Source organism: Heterodontus francisci, chromosome 1, assembly GCF_036365525.1.
Source record: "Heterodontus francisci isolate sHetFra1 chromosome 1, sHetFra1.hap1, whole genome shotgun sequence".
In the NCBI taxonomy this organism is placed as follows: Eukaryota; Metazoa; Chordata; class Chondrichthyes; order Heterodontiformes; family Heterodontidae; genus Heterodontus; species Heterodontus francisci.
The window spans coordinates 244354551-244372706 of NC_090371.1; the positions used below are offsets into that span (position 1 = coordinate 244354551).

Genomic DNA, 18156 nt, shown 5'->3' on the forward strand with positions numbered 1-18156 from the left:
CTTAAATAATGGTACCACATTCGCTGTCCTCCAATCCTCTGGTACCTCTCCTGTGGCCAGAGAGGATTTGTAAATTTGTGTCAGAGCTCCTGCAATCTCCTCCCTTGCCTCACATAACAGTCTAGGATACATCTCATCTGGGCCTGGGTATTTATCCACTTTTAAGCCTGCTAAAACAGCTAATACTTCCTCCCTTTCAATGCTAATATATTCAAGTATATCACAGTCCCCCTCCCTGATCTCTACACCGACATCGTCCTTCTCCATAATGAACACAGATGAAAAGTAATCATTTAAAACCCTCCGGCTCCACATACAGATTGCCACTTTGGTCCCTAATGGATTTAGATTTTTTTTTTAAGAGATACAGCACTGAAACAGGCCCTTCGGCCCACCGAGTCTGTGCCGACCATTAACCACCCATTTATACTGATCCTACACTAATCCCATATTCCTACCACATCCTCACCTGTCCCTATATTCCCCTACCACCTACCTATACTAGGGGCAATTTATAATGGCCAATTTACCTATCAACCTGCAAGTCTTTTTGGCTGTGGGAGGAAACCGGAGCGCCCGGAGGAAACCCACGCAGACACAGGGAGAACTTGCAAACTCCACACAAGCAGGACCCAGAATTGAACCCGGGTCGCTGGAGCTGTGAGGCTGCGGTGCTAACCACTGTGCCGCCCACTCTTTCCCTGGTTATCCTTTTGCCCTTACTATACTTATAAAATGCCATGGGATTTTCCTTTATCATGCTCGCCAGTGTTTTTTCATGCCCCTCTTCGCTCTCCTAATTACTTTTTTAAGTACCCCCCCCACACTTTCTATACTCCTCTAGTGCCTCCACTATTTTCAGCACTCTGAATCTGCCATAAGTCTCTTTTTTTTTTTTACTGATCCAATCCTCTATATCCCTTGACATCCACAGTTCCCTGGACTTGTTGGTCCTACCCTTCACCTTAACGGGTACATGTTGGCTCTGAACTCTCACTATTTCCTCTTTAACTCACATTGATCTGATGTCAACTTTCCTACAAGTATCTGCTGCCAGTCCACTTTGGCCAGATCCTGTTTTATCATCATAAAATCGGCCTTCCCCCAATTCAGTACATTTAATTTCGGTGCATCTTTGTCCTTTTCCCTAACTACCTTTAAATCTTAGAGTTATGGTCACTATCCCCAAAATGTTCCCCCACTGACACTTCTCCCACTTGTCTGGCTTCATTCCCTAGGCTTAGGTCCAGTACTGCCCCTTATCTTGTAGGACTATCTACGTACTGGCTCAAAAAGCTCTCCTGTATGCATTTTAAGAATTCCGCCCTCTTTAAGCCTTTTGCACTACGACTATCCCAGTTGATATTGGGGGAAGCTGAAATCCCCTACTATTATTACCCTATTAGTTTTACACCTCTCTGAGATTTGCCGACATATCTGCTCCTCTATCTCTCCCTGACTGTTTGTTTGGGGGCCTGTAGTACACTCCCAGCCAAGTGATTGCCCCCTTTTTGTTTTTAAGTTCTACCCATATGGTCTCATTTGAGGAACCTTCTAAGATATCATCCCTCCTTACTGCAGTAATTGACTCCTTAATGAACAGTGCAATGCCACTCCTCTTTTACCCTTCCCCTGTCATGCCTGAAGATTCTATACCCTGGAATATTGAGCTGCCAGTCCTGCCCCTCCCTCAACCATGTCTTTGTGATAGCAATAATATCATAATGCCATGTGTTAATCAATGCCCTCAATTCATCTGCCTTGCTAGTAAGACTCCTTGCATTAAAATAGATGCAATCCAGCCTTGCACTTTATACTTGTGTCTTAACAGGTCTATATTTGCCCTGCCTTCCAGACTGGCTCATTTTCTCTTCTATATTTGACTGTGCATCACCCCCTACTGTAACTCCACTCTGTATCCCATCCCCCTGCTAAATTAGTTTAAACCGGAGCAAACACTAGCATTAGCAACAAAAACAAGAAATGCTGGAATCACTCAGCAGGTCTGGCAGCATCTGTGGAAAGAGAAGCAGAGTTAACGTTTCGGGTCAGTGACCCGAAACGTTAACTCTGCTTCTCTTTCCACAGATGCTGCCAGACCTGCTGAGTGATTCCAGCATTTCTTGTTTTTGTTTCAGACTTCCAGCATCCGCAGTATTTTGCTTTTATACTAGCATTAGCAAACCTCCCTGTTAGGATGTTGGTCCTGTTCTGGTTCCGGTGCAACCCGTCCAACTTGTACAGGTCCCACCTTTGCCAGAAACAGACCCACTGATCCAGGAAACTAAAGCCTTCCCTCCTGCACCACCTCCTCAGCCACACATTCATCTGCTCTGTCCTCCTATTCCTATACTCACTAGCACTGGTAGTAATCCAGAGATTACAAACTTTGAGGTCCTGCTTTTTAATCAGCTACCTAGCTCCCTAAATTCTTGTTGCAGGACCTCATCCCTCTTTCTACCTATGTCTTTGGTACCAATGTGTACCACGATCTCTGACTGTTCACCCTCTCCCTTCAGAATGTCCTGCAGCCGCTCCGAGACCTCCTTGAACCTAGCACCAGGGAGGCAACATACCATCCTGCAGTCTCGTTTGCGGCCACAGAAACGCCTGTCTGTTCCCCTTACGATTGAATCCCCTATCAGTATGGCTTTCCCACTCTTTTTCACCCCTTCCTGTGCAGCAGAGCCATCCATGGTGCTACGAACTTGGCTGTTGCTGCTTTCCCCTGGGAGGCCATCCCCACCCCCCGCCCCAACAGTATCCAAAGCGGTATATCTGTTTGAGAGAGGGATGGCCACAGGGGATCCCTGCACTACCTGCCTGCGCCTACTACTCCTCCTGGTGGTCCCCCATCCCTTTTCTGCCTCTGCAGCCATTACCAGCGGTGTGACCACCTCGCTAAACTTGCTATCCACGACGACCTCAGCATCGCAGATGTTCCATAGTGAGTCCATCCGCAGCTCCAGCTGCACAAAGCGGTCAGCTAGGAGCTTCAGCCAGACACACTTGCTGCACACATGGTCGCCAGGGATACTGGAAGTGTCCCTAATTTCCCACATTGCGCAGGAGGAGCATGCCACGGGGCTGAGCTTTCCTGCCATGACTTAGCTTTGGATTAAGCTCCTTAGTTACTCCCTTTTATTTATAGTACGAATTACGCTAGGGACCTTATTCCACTCCAAACACTGCCTAATACAATCTAAATTCCCTACCTTGCAGCGCGTCACTTTCTGAACTGTGACGTCAGTCGTGGAAATCTCTCGCAGCCTCTTTTAAACTGCTGGAGCTCCTGCTCCCCGGTGCCTGTCTCCTTGCAGGTCTGCTCGATCTCTCTCTCTCTCTCTCTCTCTCTCTCTCTCTCTCTCTCTCTCTCTCTCTCTCTCTCTCTCTCTCTCTCTCTCTCTCTCTCTCTCTCTCTCTCTCTCACGCTCACTCACTCACTCACTCACTCACTCTCTCGCACTCTCTCGCACGCACTCACGCACTCTCGCACTCTCGCACTCTCGCACTCTCTCACTCTCTCACTCTCTCACTCTCTCTCTCACTCTCTCACTCTCTCACTCTCTCACTCTCTCACTCTCTCACTCTCTCTCTCACTCAGGAACCAACATTTGTTTTAGCTGCTTTCCTTTTATATACTTGTAAAAGTTTTTACAATCTGTTTTTATACTCCTGGCTAGTTTACTCTCTTTTTTTATCAACTTTTTGGTCACCTATTGCTGGCTTCTAAAACACTGTCAATCCTCAGGCTTACTACTATTCTTTACAACATTATCAACCTCTTCTTGTAATCGAATATTATCCTTAACCTGTCTAGTAACTTGTGTTTGGATATTTCTTGCTGAAGCTTTGTTTTTAAGGGAATGTATTTTTGTGGGAAATTTTGAATTGTTTCTTCAGCTGTTTCCCACCGTTTATTTACTGTCATATCTTTTAGTCAATTTACCCAAGTAACCTTGGCCAGATGTCCCCTCATACCTATGTAATTGGCTTTGTTTAAGTTGAAGATTTGTCTTTGGGACTGGAGTTTGTTGCTTTCAAACTTAATATGGAATTCAGTTGTATTATGATCACTTTTTCCCAGAGGATCATTTACTGTGAGATAACTGATATGCCTCATTGCACAATACGAGATATAAAATATCTTGTGGTATCAACTAGGGATAGTTCCAGCAAACGGTCGCAAAAGCATTCTACAAATTTATCTGCCAGACTATTTTTGCCAATTTGATTTGTCCAGTCTATATGAAGATGAAAGTCTCCCATAATTATTACATTGCCTTTGTTAAAAGCTCCAATTATTTATTTCTTAACGCTCTGCCCAACGGTATAACTATGGCTAGGGGACCTATAAACTACTTGCAGTGCGTTTTCTAACCCTTTTTATTCCTGATCTCTATCCATACTGATTCTACTTCCTGTTCTTCTGAACCAAGATTCTTTCTCACTACTGTCCTTATGTCATCCTTTACTATGAGGACTACTCTTTTTTTTTTCCATTCTGTCTGTCTTATTCAAATGTGTACCCTGGAATATTTATTTCCCAACCTTGGTCACCGTGTGGCCATGTCTCTGTAATAGCAATTAAATCTAACCATTTATCCCTATTTGTGCTGCTAGTTCATCTATTGTGAATGCTTTGCGTATTCGGGCAAAGAGCCTTTAATTTTTTTTTACTATGAATTCACTGATGTACTATTAACGCTGATTCATTATTATCGTTAAACACTCTATCCTCTCTGTTTTTATCCAAATCACTGCACTGTTCTTTGCCTTGACTTTACTTTTTAGATTCCTAAATCTACTTGCATCCGACCCCTCCCCTAAGCCTTTTAGTTTAAAGTCCTATTTGCAGCCCTAGTGATACGATTTGCCAGGACGCTGATTCCAGCCTGGTTTAATTGGAGCAGCTCCTTCTTTCGCCAGTTTTGGTGCGAGTACCCTATTAATCAAAACCCTTTTTCCCTTTGAGCCACACATTTAATTCTTTAATCTCTGATGCTGAACGTTCTGTACTCAGCAAAGGTCTCCGTTTTATCCCCTTATGTCCCCACCTCAATGAATTTCGCACTCTGCATGACGTTGAGCTCTTCTTCCGCCTCCGGGCTCACGTCTTTGACCAGGAGTCCTCCTCCCGACCAGCAGACCCATTTACCCGCCTCCAGCATTCTCCCTCTACCTGGACCCCTCCCCCTGGCCACTTACCCGCTCTTGATCTCTTCATTGAAAACTGTCGGCAAGACATTGGTCATCTCAATTTCTCTGCCCCCCTCACTCACTCTAACCTGTCCCCCTCTGAACTTGAGGCACTCCGTTCTCTCAGGTCTAACCCCGACATGGTCATCAAACCTGCAGACAAGGGTGGCGCTGTTGTTGTATGGCGTACCGACCTCTACTTCGCGGAAGCTCAACGCCAACTCTCAGACACTTCTTCCTACCTCCCTCTGGACCATGACCCCACCACCGAACATTAAGCCACCGTCCAAAGGACTGTCACTGACCTCATCTCCTCTGGAGATCTTCCCCCTACAGCTTCCAACCTCATAGACCCGCAACCCCGGACAGCTCACTTCTACCTCCTTCCCAAAATCCACAAACGGGATTGTCCCGGCAGACCCATTGTGTCAGCCTGCTCCTGCCCCACTGAACTTATTTCTTCCTATCTTGACTATCTTTTCTCCGCTGGTCCAGTCTCTTCCCACCAACATCCGTGACTCTTCTGACGCCCTACGTCATTTTGACAATTTCCAGTTTCCTGGTCCCAATCGCCGCCTCTTCACTATGGACGTCCAATCGCTCTACACCTCTATCCCCCACCAGGATGGTTTGAGGGCTCTCCGCTTCTTCCTGGAACAGAGGCCCAACCAGTCCCCATCCACCACCACCCTCCTCCGCCTGGCTGAACTTGTTCTCACATTGAACAACTTCTCCTTCAACTCCACGCACTTCTTTCAAGTAAAAGGTGTCGCTATGGGCACCCGCATGGGTCTTAGTTATCCCTGTCTTTTTGTGGGATATGTCGAGCATTCTTTGTTCCAGTCCTACTTATGCTCCCTCCCCCAACTCTTTTTCCGGTACATTGATGACTGTATCGGTGCCGTTTCCTGCTCCCGCCCCTAACTGGAAAACTTTATCAACTTTGCTTCCAATTTCCACCCTTCTGTCACCTTTACATGGTCCATCTCTAACACTTCCCTTCCCTTCCTCGACTTCTCTGTCTCCATCTCTGGGGATAGGTTGTCTACTAATATCCATTATTAGCCCACCGACTCCCACAGCTACCTCGACTACACTTCTTCACACCCTACCTCCTGTAAGGACTCCATTCCATTCTCCCAGTTTCTCTGTCTTCGACGCATCTGCTCTGATGATGCTACCTTCCATGATGGTGCTTCTGGTATGACCTCCTTTTTCCTCAACCGAGGATTCCCCCCCACTGTTGTTGACAGAGCCCTCAACTGTGTCCGGCCCATTTCCCGTACCTCTGCCCTCAACCCTTCCCCTCCCTCCCAGAACCGTGACAGGATTCCCCTTGTCCTCACTTGCCATGCCATCAGCCTCCATATCCAAAGGATCATCCTCCGCCATTTCCACCACCTCCAGCGTGATGCCACTACCAACTGCATCTTCCCCTCCCTTCCCCTGTCAGCATTCCGAAGGGATCGTTCCCTCCGCGATACCCTGGTTCACTCCTCCATTACCTCCACCACTTCGTCCCCATCCCATGGCACCTTCCCCTGCAATCGCGGGAGATGTAATACTTGCCCATTTACCGCCTCTCTCCTCACTATCCCAGGCCCCAAACACTCCTTTCAGGTGAAGCAGCGATTTACTTGTACTTCTTTCAATGTAGTATACTGTATTCGCTACTCACAATGCGGTCTCCTCTACATTGGGGAGACCAAGCGCAGACTGGGTGACCGTTTTGCGGAACACCTCCGCTCGGTCCACAAGCAGGAGGACCCTGAGCTTCTGGTTACTTGCCATTTCAACACTCCCCCCTGCTCTCATGCTCACATCTCTGTCCTGGGATTGCTGCAGTGTTCCAGTGAACATCAACGCAAGCTCAAGGAACAGCATCTCATCTACCGATTAGGCACAGTACAGCCTGCCAGACTGAACATTGAGTTCAATAATTTCAGAGCATGACAGCCCCCCCATTTTACTTTCATTTTTAGTTGTTTTTTCTTTTTTACATTTTTTACAACCTTTTTTTTGCATTTATTTTATTTCATCTTAGTTTGTTCAGTTTGTTTACCCACTTTTTTTTTCATGTTTGCACTTGCTGCTGTTCAATCTTCAGTCCGTTAACACCTAATCTGTACTAATGCTTTGTCTTTCAACACACCATTAACATATTGTTTGACTTTGCTCCATGACCTTTTGGTCAGCTATGTGGCCTTGTCCAATATGCACCTTCTCCTTTGTTATCTCTTGCCCCACCCTCGCCTCACTTGCTTATAACCTGTGACATTTTTAATATTTGTCAGTTGCGAAGAAGGGTCACTGACCCGAAAGGTTAACTCTGCTTCTCTTTCCACAGATGCTGCCAGACCTGCTGAGTGGTTCCAGCATTTCTTGTTTTTATTCCAGATTTCCAACATCCGCAGTATTTTGCTTTTAATTCTTTCATCTGATTGACCCTGTATCAGTTGGCACATGACTGAAGTAACAATCCAAAGATTATTACCGTTGAAGCTTTGCATTCTAATTTTGGACCCTAACTCCTCAAACTCTTTTATCATTCCCAGTTCTACCTATGTCGTTGGCTCCTATGTAGACTGTGACAACTGGATCTTCCCCCTCCCACACAAAGCTCATCTCCAGCCATGAGGAGATATCTTCAACCCTGGCACTAGGCAGCAGCACAACCTTTAATTCCCAATCACGGCTGCAGAGAACAGTCTGTATCCCCTGACTATACTGTCGCCTATCACTACCACATTCCTTTTCACTCGCAACCCCACCCCCCCCCCCCCCGCCCCAATTGAATGGCTTTCTGCAGCATGGTCCTATGGTCAGTTTGCCCATCTGCCCTGCAGTCCTCCTTCACATCCACACAGGGTAGCAAGTACCTTGTACTTGTTGGTCAAAGTCAAGGGCCAAGGCTCCTGCATCATTACTTCTTCGATCCCCATACCTGCCTGGCTGTGTCACATTCTCCTGTTCCTGTTTATTTGCAAACTCTAAAGTTCTGTTTAGCCTAAGGGTGTGACTGCTTCCTGGAGCAAAGTGTCCAGGTAACTCTTCTTCCCCCCCCCCACCGCCCCCAACCTCCCTGATGCCTGGCATGAGTTCCAAATCTCTACAAATTGCTGGATGATTTGTGCTATCTGCTGTTGGCCTCAACAGACCCGCCTAAAAATGCAACTGGGCTGTGAGCCTCTTCATTGAAGTTAATTGCACAACTAGAAATTGCTATATTTATACCATAAATGCAAATTAATTTTGCCGCTGCTATTTAGGGTCGGTAGTCCTTAATTGTAAGGACGCTGTTAATAACGTGATTCATGGTCCTGACATAAAACTCAACCTTTGAGGCCTGAAAGGGAAAGGGGCTATGGAGTCTTACTCCAGCAGGTAGTGAATTGTTCCTAGAGGTTTTTAAAACTTCTTTTATTTATCTGTCCTGCTAGTATTTTTGTGCCTGTCATACTGTTCACATTCCTGTTAGTGTCAGAAGGCAATAATTTTCACACACTACCTCTGCTATTCACTCAGTATCAACTTTTCAAAGATCAATTTCTAAACAAGTCTGTTTTGCAATGTTGTTGTCTTCTGCTTGTTCTTTTTAATTTTGTTCTTAGTTTTCCTTTTAGTCTTTTTTTCTCTCAATCCATTCTTTCCCTCTCTTTATTTCTCTTTTCTGTCTCTCATTTACTCTATTTTCTTCTTTGTTATCCACTTTGTTTCTTTCCCTGTCCTTTTAGTTCATTGTGCCCAATGTTTAGGAGGTTCCAGATGCAGTATTATTAAATTGCATTTCCAACAATTTGCGGTGCAAATGTAATGCATTCTGAAAAATTAGGTTAAAAGTCCAGTTCACCTTGCTTGCCATAAAATGCTCCATTCCAACAATTTGAGCCGTTATTTGGAGATTTGCACTGAGAAAAACATGTACTAATATGATTACCTCAGTTCCATCTACTGAGACAAACCCATTTTGAATATTGAACTTAGCAGTGTTTATTAGCTGATTTTGCTATTTTTATTATCTTTTTGAAACAATTTTTTTTTAAGCTCACCATTTAAAAGTGGTACCTCCATGACCAGTCGCTTATGCAAAGCTGCCATGCTGAGTCGCTTCTATCTTGTTGCAAAAGAAGCAAATAGAGAAGATTTGTCTACAGTTCCAACATATCATGCGGCAAAGGTAAAGTCACCTTCTGGTTAAGGAAATATCCTACATCTATTTACACTAACTATAATTTTTGTTCAGAGAAACATCATTTTATTAGATTGCTACACCTAACCACATATCCAGCTGCACCTAATCACATATTCAGCCTTAGTTATGTAATCACAAGTTCAGGCCAAACCTGCTTGGCTAAAAATCAAACATGTTTTACAATAATGTGTGCATAAGGTGTGTTACAGATAACATAGCTAACTTAGCGAGTTACTGAGACTAGTGTTCGGACCAGGTGAGGAAGAGGTCTCGGGCTCCCCTTTCACCCCTTCTCTGGTTTGACCGCGACAGGGTTTATTCTTTTAACACAGTGACTTAGCTTACCACCTCAGTGAGCACTTGCTCATTGTTCCTCTAATTATAAATGAATCAATCAGACAGGTTTTCTTGAGTTTAAACAAAGATGTAAGTTTATTAACCATATCACTAAACCAGTTAAAATTGCTAAAATACGTGACACCATTCATACGATAGGCAGGCGCACACACACAAATAGATACAGAGGGGAAAGGAGATTTGGGAGATTTAAGTAAAGTCCGTAATAAATGGAATTCAAATAGTGAGTATCAGTGTCCTTCGTTGAAGTTAAAGTCTTGAAGTCCTCGCTGGGCTACATGCACAATTCAGGCTTGCTTCTCTGGTTCCGGAAGGCAGGAAAGAGGCTTTATCGTCCTCTTGGTTGTTGCCTGTGAGGGTCTGTAGATTTGGGGTTTAGCTGCAGCCGAGACTCCCCTGGGACTTTGCTGGAGAGGGAGACAGGAGAGAGAGATGTTTCTTCCTTGGAGTTCAGTTACTCTCTGCTTTCAAAAGCACAGTTCGCAACCTCAAGGTTACACAGGGAGATATGTCATGTGACCACCTCTGTTTGAAACAGAAGTTGTTGGAAGGTTTTTTGAAATTCAAAGTTCTTCTTTCAAGCTGTGCAGACATACTTGGTAGGGGGGGATTTTGCTCTTTCTTTCGATGGGTATCAATGGCTTTTGACTACCAATGTTGACAAAACCATTCTATTTAATTGAATCAGGGAGCACCCCCCATTGTTCTGGCTAGACTGAGCAATCACCTGTTTCCCAGCTTTGGCTTCTCATATGCAAATTGAACATGGTCATCTTTAGCTTTTCTGTTCTGCCTTTTTAAAGTTATTTGTAATGTGTAGTAAAAGGTCTCCGGCAAAGTTTCATATGACAAAATTAATATTTTTCCATTTGGCATGTGGTTTTTCTGTCATACTCGCACTAAAATTTGTATCTAAGATACAAGGTAATGGTGAATCTGTTTTTCCATCAGCAGTAGGAGATATGCAAGTTCCCCATGCACTTAAAGGGCTTAAAGCTAGACCTTCAAAGGATTTTACACCAACTTATATATGTTACAGTGCCTTTAACATAATTAGCCCAGGCTAATGCCCTGGGGATACGGATTCAAATCCCACCATGGCAGGTGGTGGAACTTAAATTCAATTAATTAATTAATAAGTACAATTAATTAATTAAGAAATCTGGAATTGAAAGCTAGTCTCAGTAATGGTGCTATGAAATCATCATTGATTGTCATAAAAACCCATGTGGTTCACTAATATCGTTTAGGGAAGGAAATCTGCCATCCTTACAAACAAAGAACAGTACAGCAGAGGAACAGGCCATTCGGCCCTCCAAGCCTGCGCCAATCTTGATGCCTACAGAAATACCGAAATGTGGTTGATTCTTAACTGCCTTCTGAAATGGCCCAGCAAGCCACTTAGTTATCAAGAGCAGTTGGGGATGGGCAACAAATGCTGGCCTTGCCAGCGACCACCCATATCCCATGAAAGAATATTTTTAAAATCCCAAGGCGCTTCACAGGAGCATTATAAAACAAGACACCAAGCTACACTAGGAGATATTAAGTCAGATGACCAAAAATTTGGTCAAAGAGTAGGTCTGAAGGAGTATCTTAGAGGAGGATAGAGAGGTAAAGTGGCCGAGAGGCGGAAAAGTGTAGGGAGAGTTGTCGGAATTCCAGAGCTTAAGGCCTACACCACTAAAAGCACAGTTGCCAATGGGTAGCAATTAAAATCAGGTATGCTCAACAGGCCAGAATTAAATGAGTGCAGATGTCTCGGATAGCTGTGGGGCTGAAGGAGATTACAGAGATAGGGAGGGGGGAGGCCATGGAGGGATATGAAAATAAGGTTAAGAATTTTTAAATCAAGACTTTGCTTAATTGGATGCCAGTGTAGGCCAGTGAGCACATGGGTGATAGGTGAACGGGACTTGGTGTGAGTTAGGACATGGGCAGCAATTTTTGGATGACCTCAAGTTTACAGAGTGTAGAATGTGGGAGGCTAGCCAGTAGATGAGCTGAGGCAGGGGCACAGTTGGGTTACGTTCAAGGTGGAAATCAGCGGTCTTAGTGATGGTACAAATATGTGATCGAAAGCTCACCTGGGGGTCAATTAAGACACCAAGGCTGCGAACAGACTGGTTTAGACTGAGTTGCCAGGGAGAAGGATGGAGTCGGTAGCTAGGGAATGGAGTTTGGAGTGGTGTTGAAGACAATGGCTTCAGTTTTCCCAATAGTTTAATTGGAGGAAATTTCTGCTCATCCGGTATTGGATGTCGGATAAGCAGTCTGATGATCTAGCAACAGTGGAGGAGTCAAAAGAGGTGGTGGTGAGTTAGAGTTGAGTGTCTTCAACATACGTGTGAAAACTAATGCTTTGTTTTCAAATGATGTCACCGAGGGAAAGCATGTAGATGAGAAATAGAAGGGAGCCAAGGATAGATCCTTGTGGGACACCAAAGGTAACTGTAGGCGCATGAAGAGAAGCCATTGCAAGTGATAGTTACATTTGATAGATAAGAATGGAATTAGACAAGCGCAGTCCACCCAGCTGGAGGACAGTGGAGAGGTGTTGGAAGAAGATGGTGTCAACTGTGTCAAAGGCTGCAGACTGGTTGAGAAGGACAAGGAGGGATAGTTTACCTTTGTCAGAGTCACATAGAATGCCATTTGTGACTTTGAGTATCACTTCAGTACTGTGGCAGGGGCAGAAACCTGATTAGAGTGATTCAGATGGGCATGGATTTGGGAGGCAACAACATATTCAAGGACTGAGGAAAGAGAGATTGGAAATGGGGCGGTACTTTGCAATGACGCTGGGGTCAAGGGGTGGCCTTTTGAGAAGAGTGGTGATTTGTATGAAAGGAGGACAATAACTGAAGAGAGAACCGTTAAAGATATCAGCTAACATGAGGACCAGGAGGGGAGGTTGAGTGGTCAGCAGTTGAGGGAGCAGGAGGTGGGTCTCATGGACAAGATGAGTTTGGATAGTGGAGATGGGAGAGAAACTGGAGAAAGATGTGAGTTCAGGGCTCAGGCAAAGGGAGCTTCAGAGAAAGTTTGACCAGGTGGGCTAGTGGAAGGGATTATTGAAGTTCAGTCAAATTAACAAGTTTTCTTCAGCTGTTGCATGTTGATCGTTACTTAACATGACTTCACATTGCAAGATCTTCACTATATTTCTTTACATTTTTCTCTCTTTCATGGGATGTGGATGTCACTGGCAAGGGCCTTGCCAGCAACGCCAACATCCCTTGAAAAAATATAAAGTAAAATTATATAGTGAGGATTTTGCAAAGTATTCTGCATTTCATTATCAAAATCATTAATAAATGTTATGTGTTAATGGAAGTCATGGATTAGGTGAGTCAAGGGACCCACTAGACAGAAAGTGAAAGTAGGATTTTGATAGTACATAAACTCTGCTGGTACTGAACTGGCAGTGGAAAACAGTCTCATTGATTTACTGATAGTTCAGCAATGCCTCTGTCTTAGGTGGTGAGGTAATATTACCTTGTAATAAGGGAGCCAATTTTTGTATGCCCACTGCCCCTTTTACACTGGAAAACAGATTAATCCCAAACAAAAATTTAAAAGTTAACAGTCCCACCCACTGGCCATACGAGGCCCGCCTAACTCAATTTCCAAGCAGAACTTGAAAGACTTGCACATATTGTAAGACCAAGACACAATTTTCATGTCTCGATGGGCATTCTCTGCCCAATGGGAACATGCTCAAGAAACAGACAGAAAAAGGTTTTCTTTCAATCTCGAGCTTGGAGGAGCATTTGTGGCCCTCCTAACCTCTCAAAAATACTCTGATCCTTTGCTGGTCCCTATGTCCTCCATCTTGGCAGTTCACTAGCTGCATGTTAATGAGGCTCACGACCATTAAAGACGGTTTGAGCTGCTCACTACTGCAATCCAGCAGGTAGTACGATTGTAACGCTCACCAGCCGCCTGATTACAGCAGTAAACCAAATTCCACCCCCATTTCCCAGTCTCCTTTTCCCCTCTCCATCCATTCCCTAGTTTCTTCTTCACCTAAGCATCTATTCCTCAGTTTCACCCCCATGCACCCCCTCCCAACCTTCCCCTGGCCTTCATGCAATTTCAGAACCCATAACCAGCAGTTCCCACCTTTTGTGTACTCAATCCCAGAGGTGGAGCAGTTTCTCTGCTGCTATTCATACTGGCTAAAGAGATCTTTCTTGCACAAAATTATTTTTTCATTCGCTACAGCCTCACACTTCATGGCATACTTGGCGCATTGAAGGCTTGGTTTGCATCGTTTCCACATGCATGGTTTCAAGGTGCAGTTTGAATCTGTTACAATATAAATTATTTGAGACAATCAGTAAGTGTTTTTTTTTGAAGGTCCCTTTTTTTGGGGTGTCCATTCATGCAGATTTCATTTTAGATTAGTTTGCAGTACATTATATTGGATATTCAACATAATTAAAACTCATCTGTTTCTTTAAAGTAACTGATTTTAAAGTGCTTAATTGTTTGAAAAAACACTGCTGCTACTCTACATTTATGATTCTGTTCAGTGAAGATGCTGAGAATACAGAGCAGGGCAATCAGTATCTAAAAGAAAAAAGCAAGTTAGTAACCTTTCAGCTGATATTTAAGCAATTCTGATGAGTTTTCCCCCCAATCAGATGCTGGTTGACTTACTACACATTTTCAGCACTTTCTGTTTTTACTTCAGATTTGCAGCATTCATATTCTTTTTATCTCCTTCAATTTTTCATTCCTTCCAGATGATGGCAAAATCATATCAAGAAGCAAAAGCTTTGCTGAAATCATCGCTGGTGCATCATGGTTTTGGTACCTGGCTGGTCAAGAATCCAAATGCAGAAGTGTTCCACATGCAATGAGGAGAAATGCTGAGGGAAAATCTTGATTTTAAACTCATTAATGCACCGTTCCTTTTTGTTCACACCAGAAGACTGCTGTATACTGTCACTCTAGTAGAGATTCCAGCAGGTTCTTTGCTGGAATAATGGGCACACGGCAAATTCAAGTTTAGGATGTCACTTTTGTTTTAATTCATTCTAGAGAATCTGTTCCATCATAGAACTATTTGTATCTAAATAATTACCTTTAGATTCAAATAGGTTCTTTTAAAAAAAAAAGGCCCATTTTAGGAGTTAGTGCTCACTGGCCAGCTCTGCAAAAGCGGTGCGATGATGAATAAGCACAGTTTTGTTCCTGATGTTTGCTGTAAAAGTGCTATGGCAAAAAATAACAATATGCTAGATAACATTGGCCAAAGTTCTAGCTGTTATTTGATTGTGAAATAGATTATTCTTATACAATATCATATTTGGTTCTTTGGTGCAGAATTGTAGTTATTAGCAATACTACGCAGTATGCTTTCATTAACAGATAACTGAAACTTCTAAATATTTGCTTGCCCTGCCTACAGTAGAATAATTGCACTGTTTGCACCAAAGACACAATTCTGCACTTGAAAATGAGTGTAGCTGAAAATGTATATGTGGTTCAAAATAGGAGATTTGATTCTTATGTCATAGAGTTAGATTTGAAGCTTATTTTTCCATGATGTAGCAAGTAGAGGGGTAGTGCAGAGCTATTTTGACCTCTGAAACAAGAATATAGTATCCTTCAAATGTAAAGTCATGATTAGATTTATTCAACTGGTGACTGAATGCACCAGAAACTTGATGGCCAGTTGGCTATGCTCCTGTGAGGAAGTGCCTAGCTTCCACCAGGTACCTCTCATGATGATGCATTCAAGATGAGAAACTCATAGTGTAGAGAATAGCAAGTACTAATAAAGTCCTACCGATTTATAGTCAATTTAGCAGAGTACCAGAGCAGTCATCCACTCTCACAATACAAAAGCAAAATACTGCGGGTGCTGTTAATCAGAAACAAAAACAGAAAATGCTGGAAATACTCAGCAGGTACATGGCATCTGTGGAGCGAAAAGCAGAGTTAACTTTTCAGATCTTTCATCAGAACTGGTCATCAACCTGAAACTTTAACTCTGCTTCTCTCTCCACAGATGCTACCAGACCTGCTGAGTATTTCCAGAATTTTCTGTTTTTGTTTCAGCCTTTCACTCCATTTATTTCTTCCCTTTGTCAATGTATCTTATTTTCATCCCCAGCCCCTATAGGGAGATAATGGTTCCAAAAATGATTGTATGAGAATGTTAATTCATGATTTGTTAGGCTGTTGAAACTATTGTCGGCAACATACGTTATTTAGAGGCCTTCAGGAATACAGAAGGCTGATCAAACTGGTTGATGTGGACTTTGTTACACAAATCCAAAAATTCTAATGGGTCAGGTTTGGCCCACTACCATATGTTGTGCAACATTTAAGTATAATGTTTAGAATGTAATCAGATGTATCCATAGAATATTCAGGCTACTTTTTTTTGGTTAGTTTCCATGTAATTTACTGAAAGTAAGGCTCATAGAAATCATATTTGTGACCTTAATACTAGTAACTGTAAGGTCTTTATGAGTGTACTGGAAAGTGAGTCTTCGCTCCCTCAACTTGAGCATGGAGTCATCTTGCCCATCTTTTCTTCCCTCAAAAATCTCTCTACGAGCCACATGTCTCTGCATTTGAGAGGAAATGCAACTTTGCATCCAAGCTATTGCCAGTATTTCTCTGGCTGCCAGAATGTACAAGTCAGCCTGATGGTAATACTCCTGATTTTTTCCTTCAATAGAAACACCCAGCTTCCACCCTCTCTGCCCTCCTGACCAGTAGTCCAGCTACGCTTTGCACGAGAAATTAATTGGATTGCCTGCCAGGAGGTTGAGTATAAAAATATTTCCAGTACAAAATATAGAAACGTAATCTGAAAACATACTCCATTGAGTCCTCAATCTCTCAAATATGGTTCACACTGAAGCAGCAGGTGAAAACTGAGGGGGATGATTGAGCCGTTGCAGTTTGCTAGATCTGGGAGGCTGGGAAATTGACCAGTTAGTGCATTGAGCCTGCTGACAAGCAGGAGAGGTGGGTGCAGGGACGGAGGCAGTCCTGTGAACGCACCACACATTCGTATTTAAGAAATGCATTCCAGGTTTTAACCAATCTTCCATCTATTTCAGGTAGGTGGACTGCTTGTCAATTTATAGGCCAGCCTAAAAGTGGCAGCAGTAGGCTGGCCAAGGTATTGCCTCAATTTTCATTTGTCAGTCACCTGTTCCAGGCAAGGAGGAGACAGCAGTTGAAAATCTCTCCCCCTCCCCTTCCCTGCCCCACCCCACCCCGATGTTTCACCTTGGTTGAAGGTCGGGAAAATCAGAAAGAGCTTCACTTCTTGGCAAAAGAGAGCAATATTGGCATTAGCTTCAGACCACAATGTCTGTTATGGGTCCTCAAATGCCCATACAGAGATTTATAAGAGAGAAGGGATAGATGCATGCTTTTGCTTGGTGGAGAATCTAGTCCCAGAAAGAGGAAACAAAACTATTTGAATTTTTAGGGAGAGGTAACTCAAAATCCAGCACTTGCAGATCAGCCCATTAATACTCTCCGGCATCATAGAGCCATGAAAATAAGCAGAGCAGGATCGCAAAAGTGTAATAAATTCTGGAATACTAGTATAAGAAAAAAATTGAATTGTGAACTAGAATGTTTTTCTACTTGAACCTTAATGCTGTGACTAAATTATCTTGTCACCCAACTTTGATACCAGTGCTGATGACAGAGTAGCTCATTCAATGCTCACACTTGAATGTTTGCTGAAATATCATGTCAGATCTTGACCTGATTATCAGTGGTGTGACTGTGTCGGTCTTCATATTTCAGATGATAGCTAGAAGCCAATTTTTTTATTCTTGCCAAATCCCATTTCCCCAAAAATCTGACTCTTAGGATCGGTTGTTTTTTCAGCTGCGCACATATCTTAAAACTAAGACGACAACATTAAAGTAGACACGACACCACTTGCGTTTGCCCTGTCTTCCTTTTATTGCTTATTTTTTCATTCCTATTATTGCTTTGATTTTACGTTTATATTAAATCTATTCTAACTTAATTTCTTTTTCCAAATTCCTTTTTTAAGGTATTTTCTTCCTGGGTTTCTGTCCATTTTGTACGTGAGAGCAGCTTCCAAAAAGTAGTATCATTGACTGAAAACTGACTATGAAGGATTTTTTTTTTTAAAAAAGTCAATTGAAAGACCAATGTGTAAAGACGTGGTCACATCTATTACACAACCAGGTCGATCCTTGACATGTAAAAATGCATCCAATCAGGCAGAGTTGCTACTGGGTTACTAAACTTAGCAGTTACCTGCAGAACCCAGTTGTGTTTGGATGAATAAATGGTCACAACGAGTCAGGATTAAAATAATAAATATTGAAGGGAAATTGAATGAAGAAGCAACATTGGAATGCAGGAGATATGAGCGGAAATTAAAAGTG

At 43.1% G+C, this 18156-nt stretch overlaps 1 protein-coding gene across 1 annotated transcript in view; it reads left to right on the plus strand.

Moving 5' to 3' along the window:
* Window positions 1–14616, plus strand: part of adad1 (adenosine deaminase domain containing 1 (testis-specific)) — a 144029-nt gene extending 129413 nt beyond the window's left edge. The window contains exons 11-12 of the mRNA XM_068024072.1: window positions 9244–9376; window positions 14500–14616. Of these exons, the coding sequence (XP_067880173.1) occupies window positions 9244–9376; window positions 14500–14616 (250 nt within the window). The remainder of the gene's footprint in view (window positions 1–9243; window positions 9377–14499) is intronic.
* Window positions 14617–18156: the final 3540 nt, after the last annotated feature.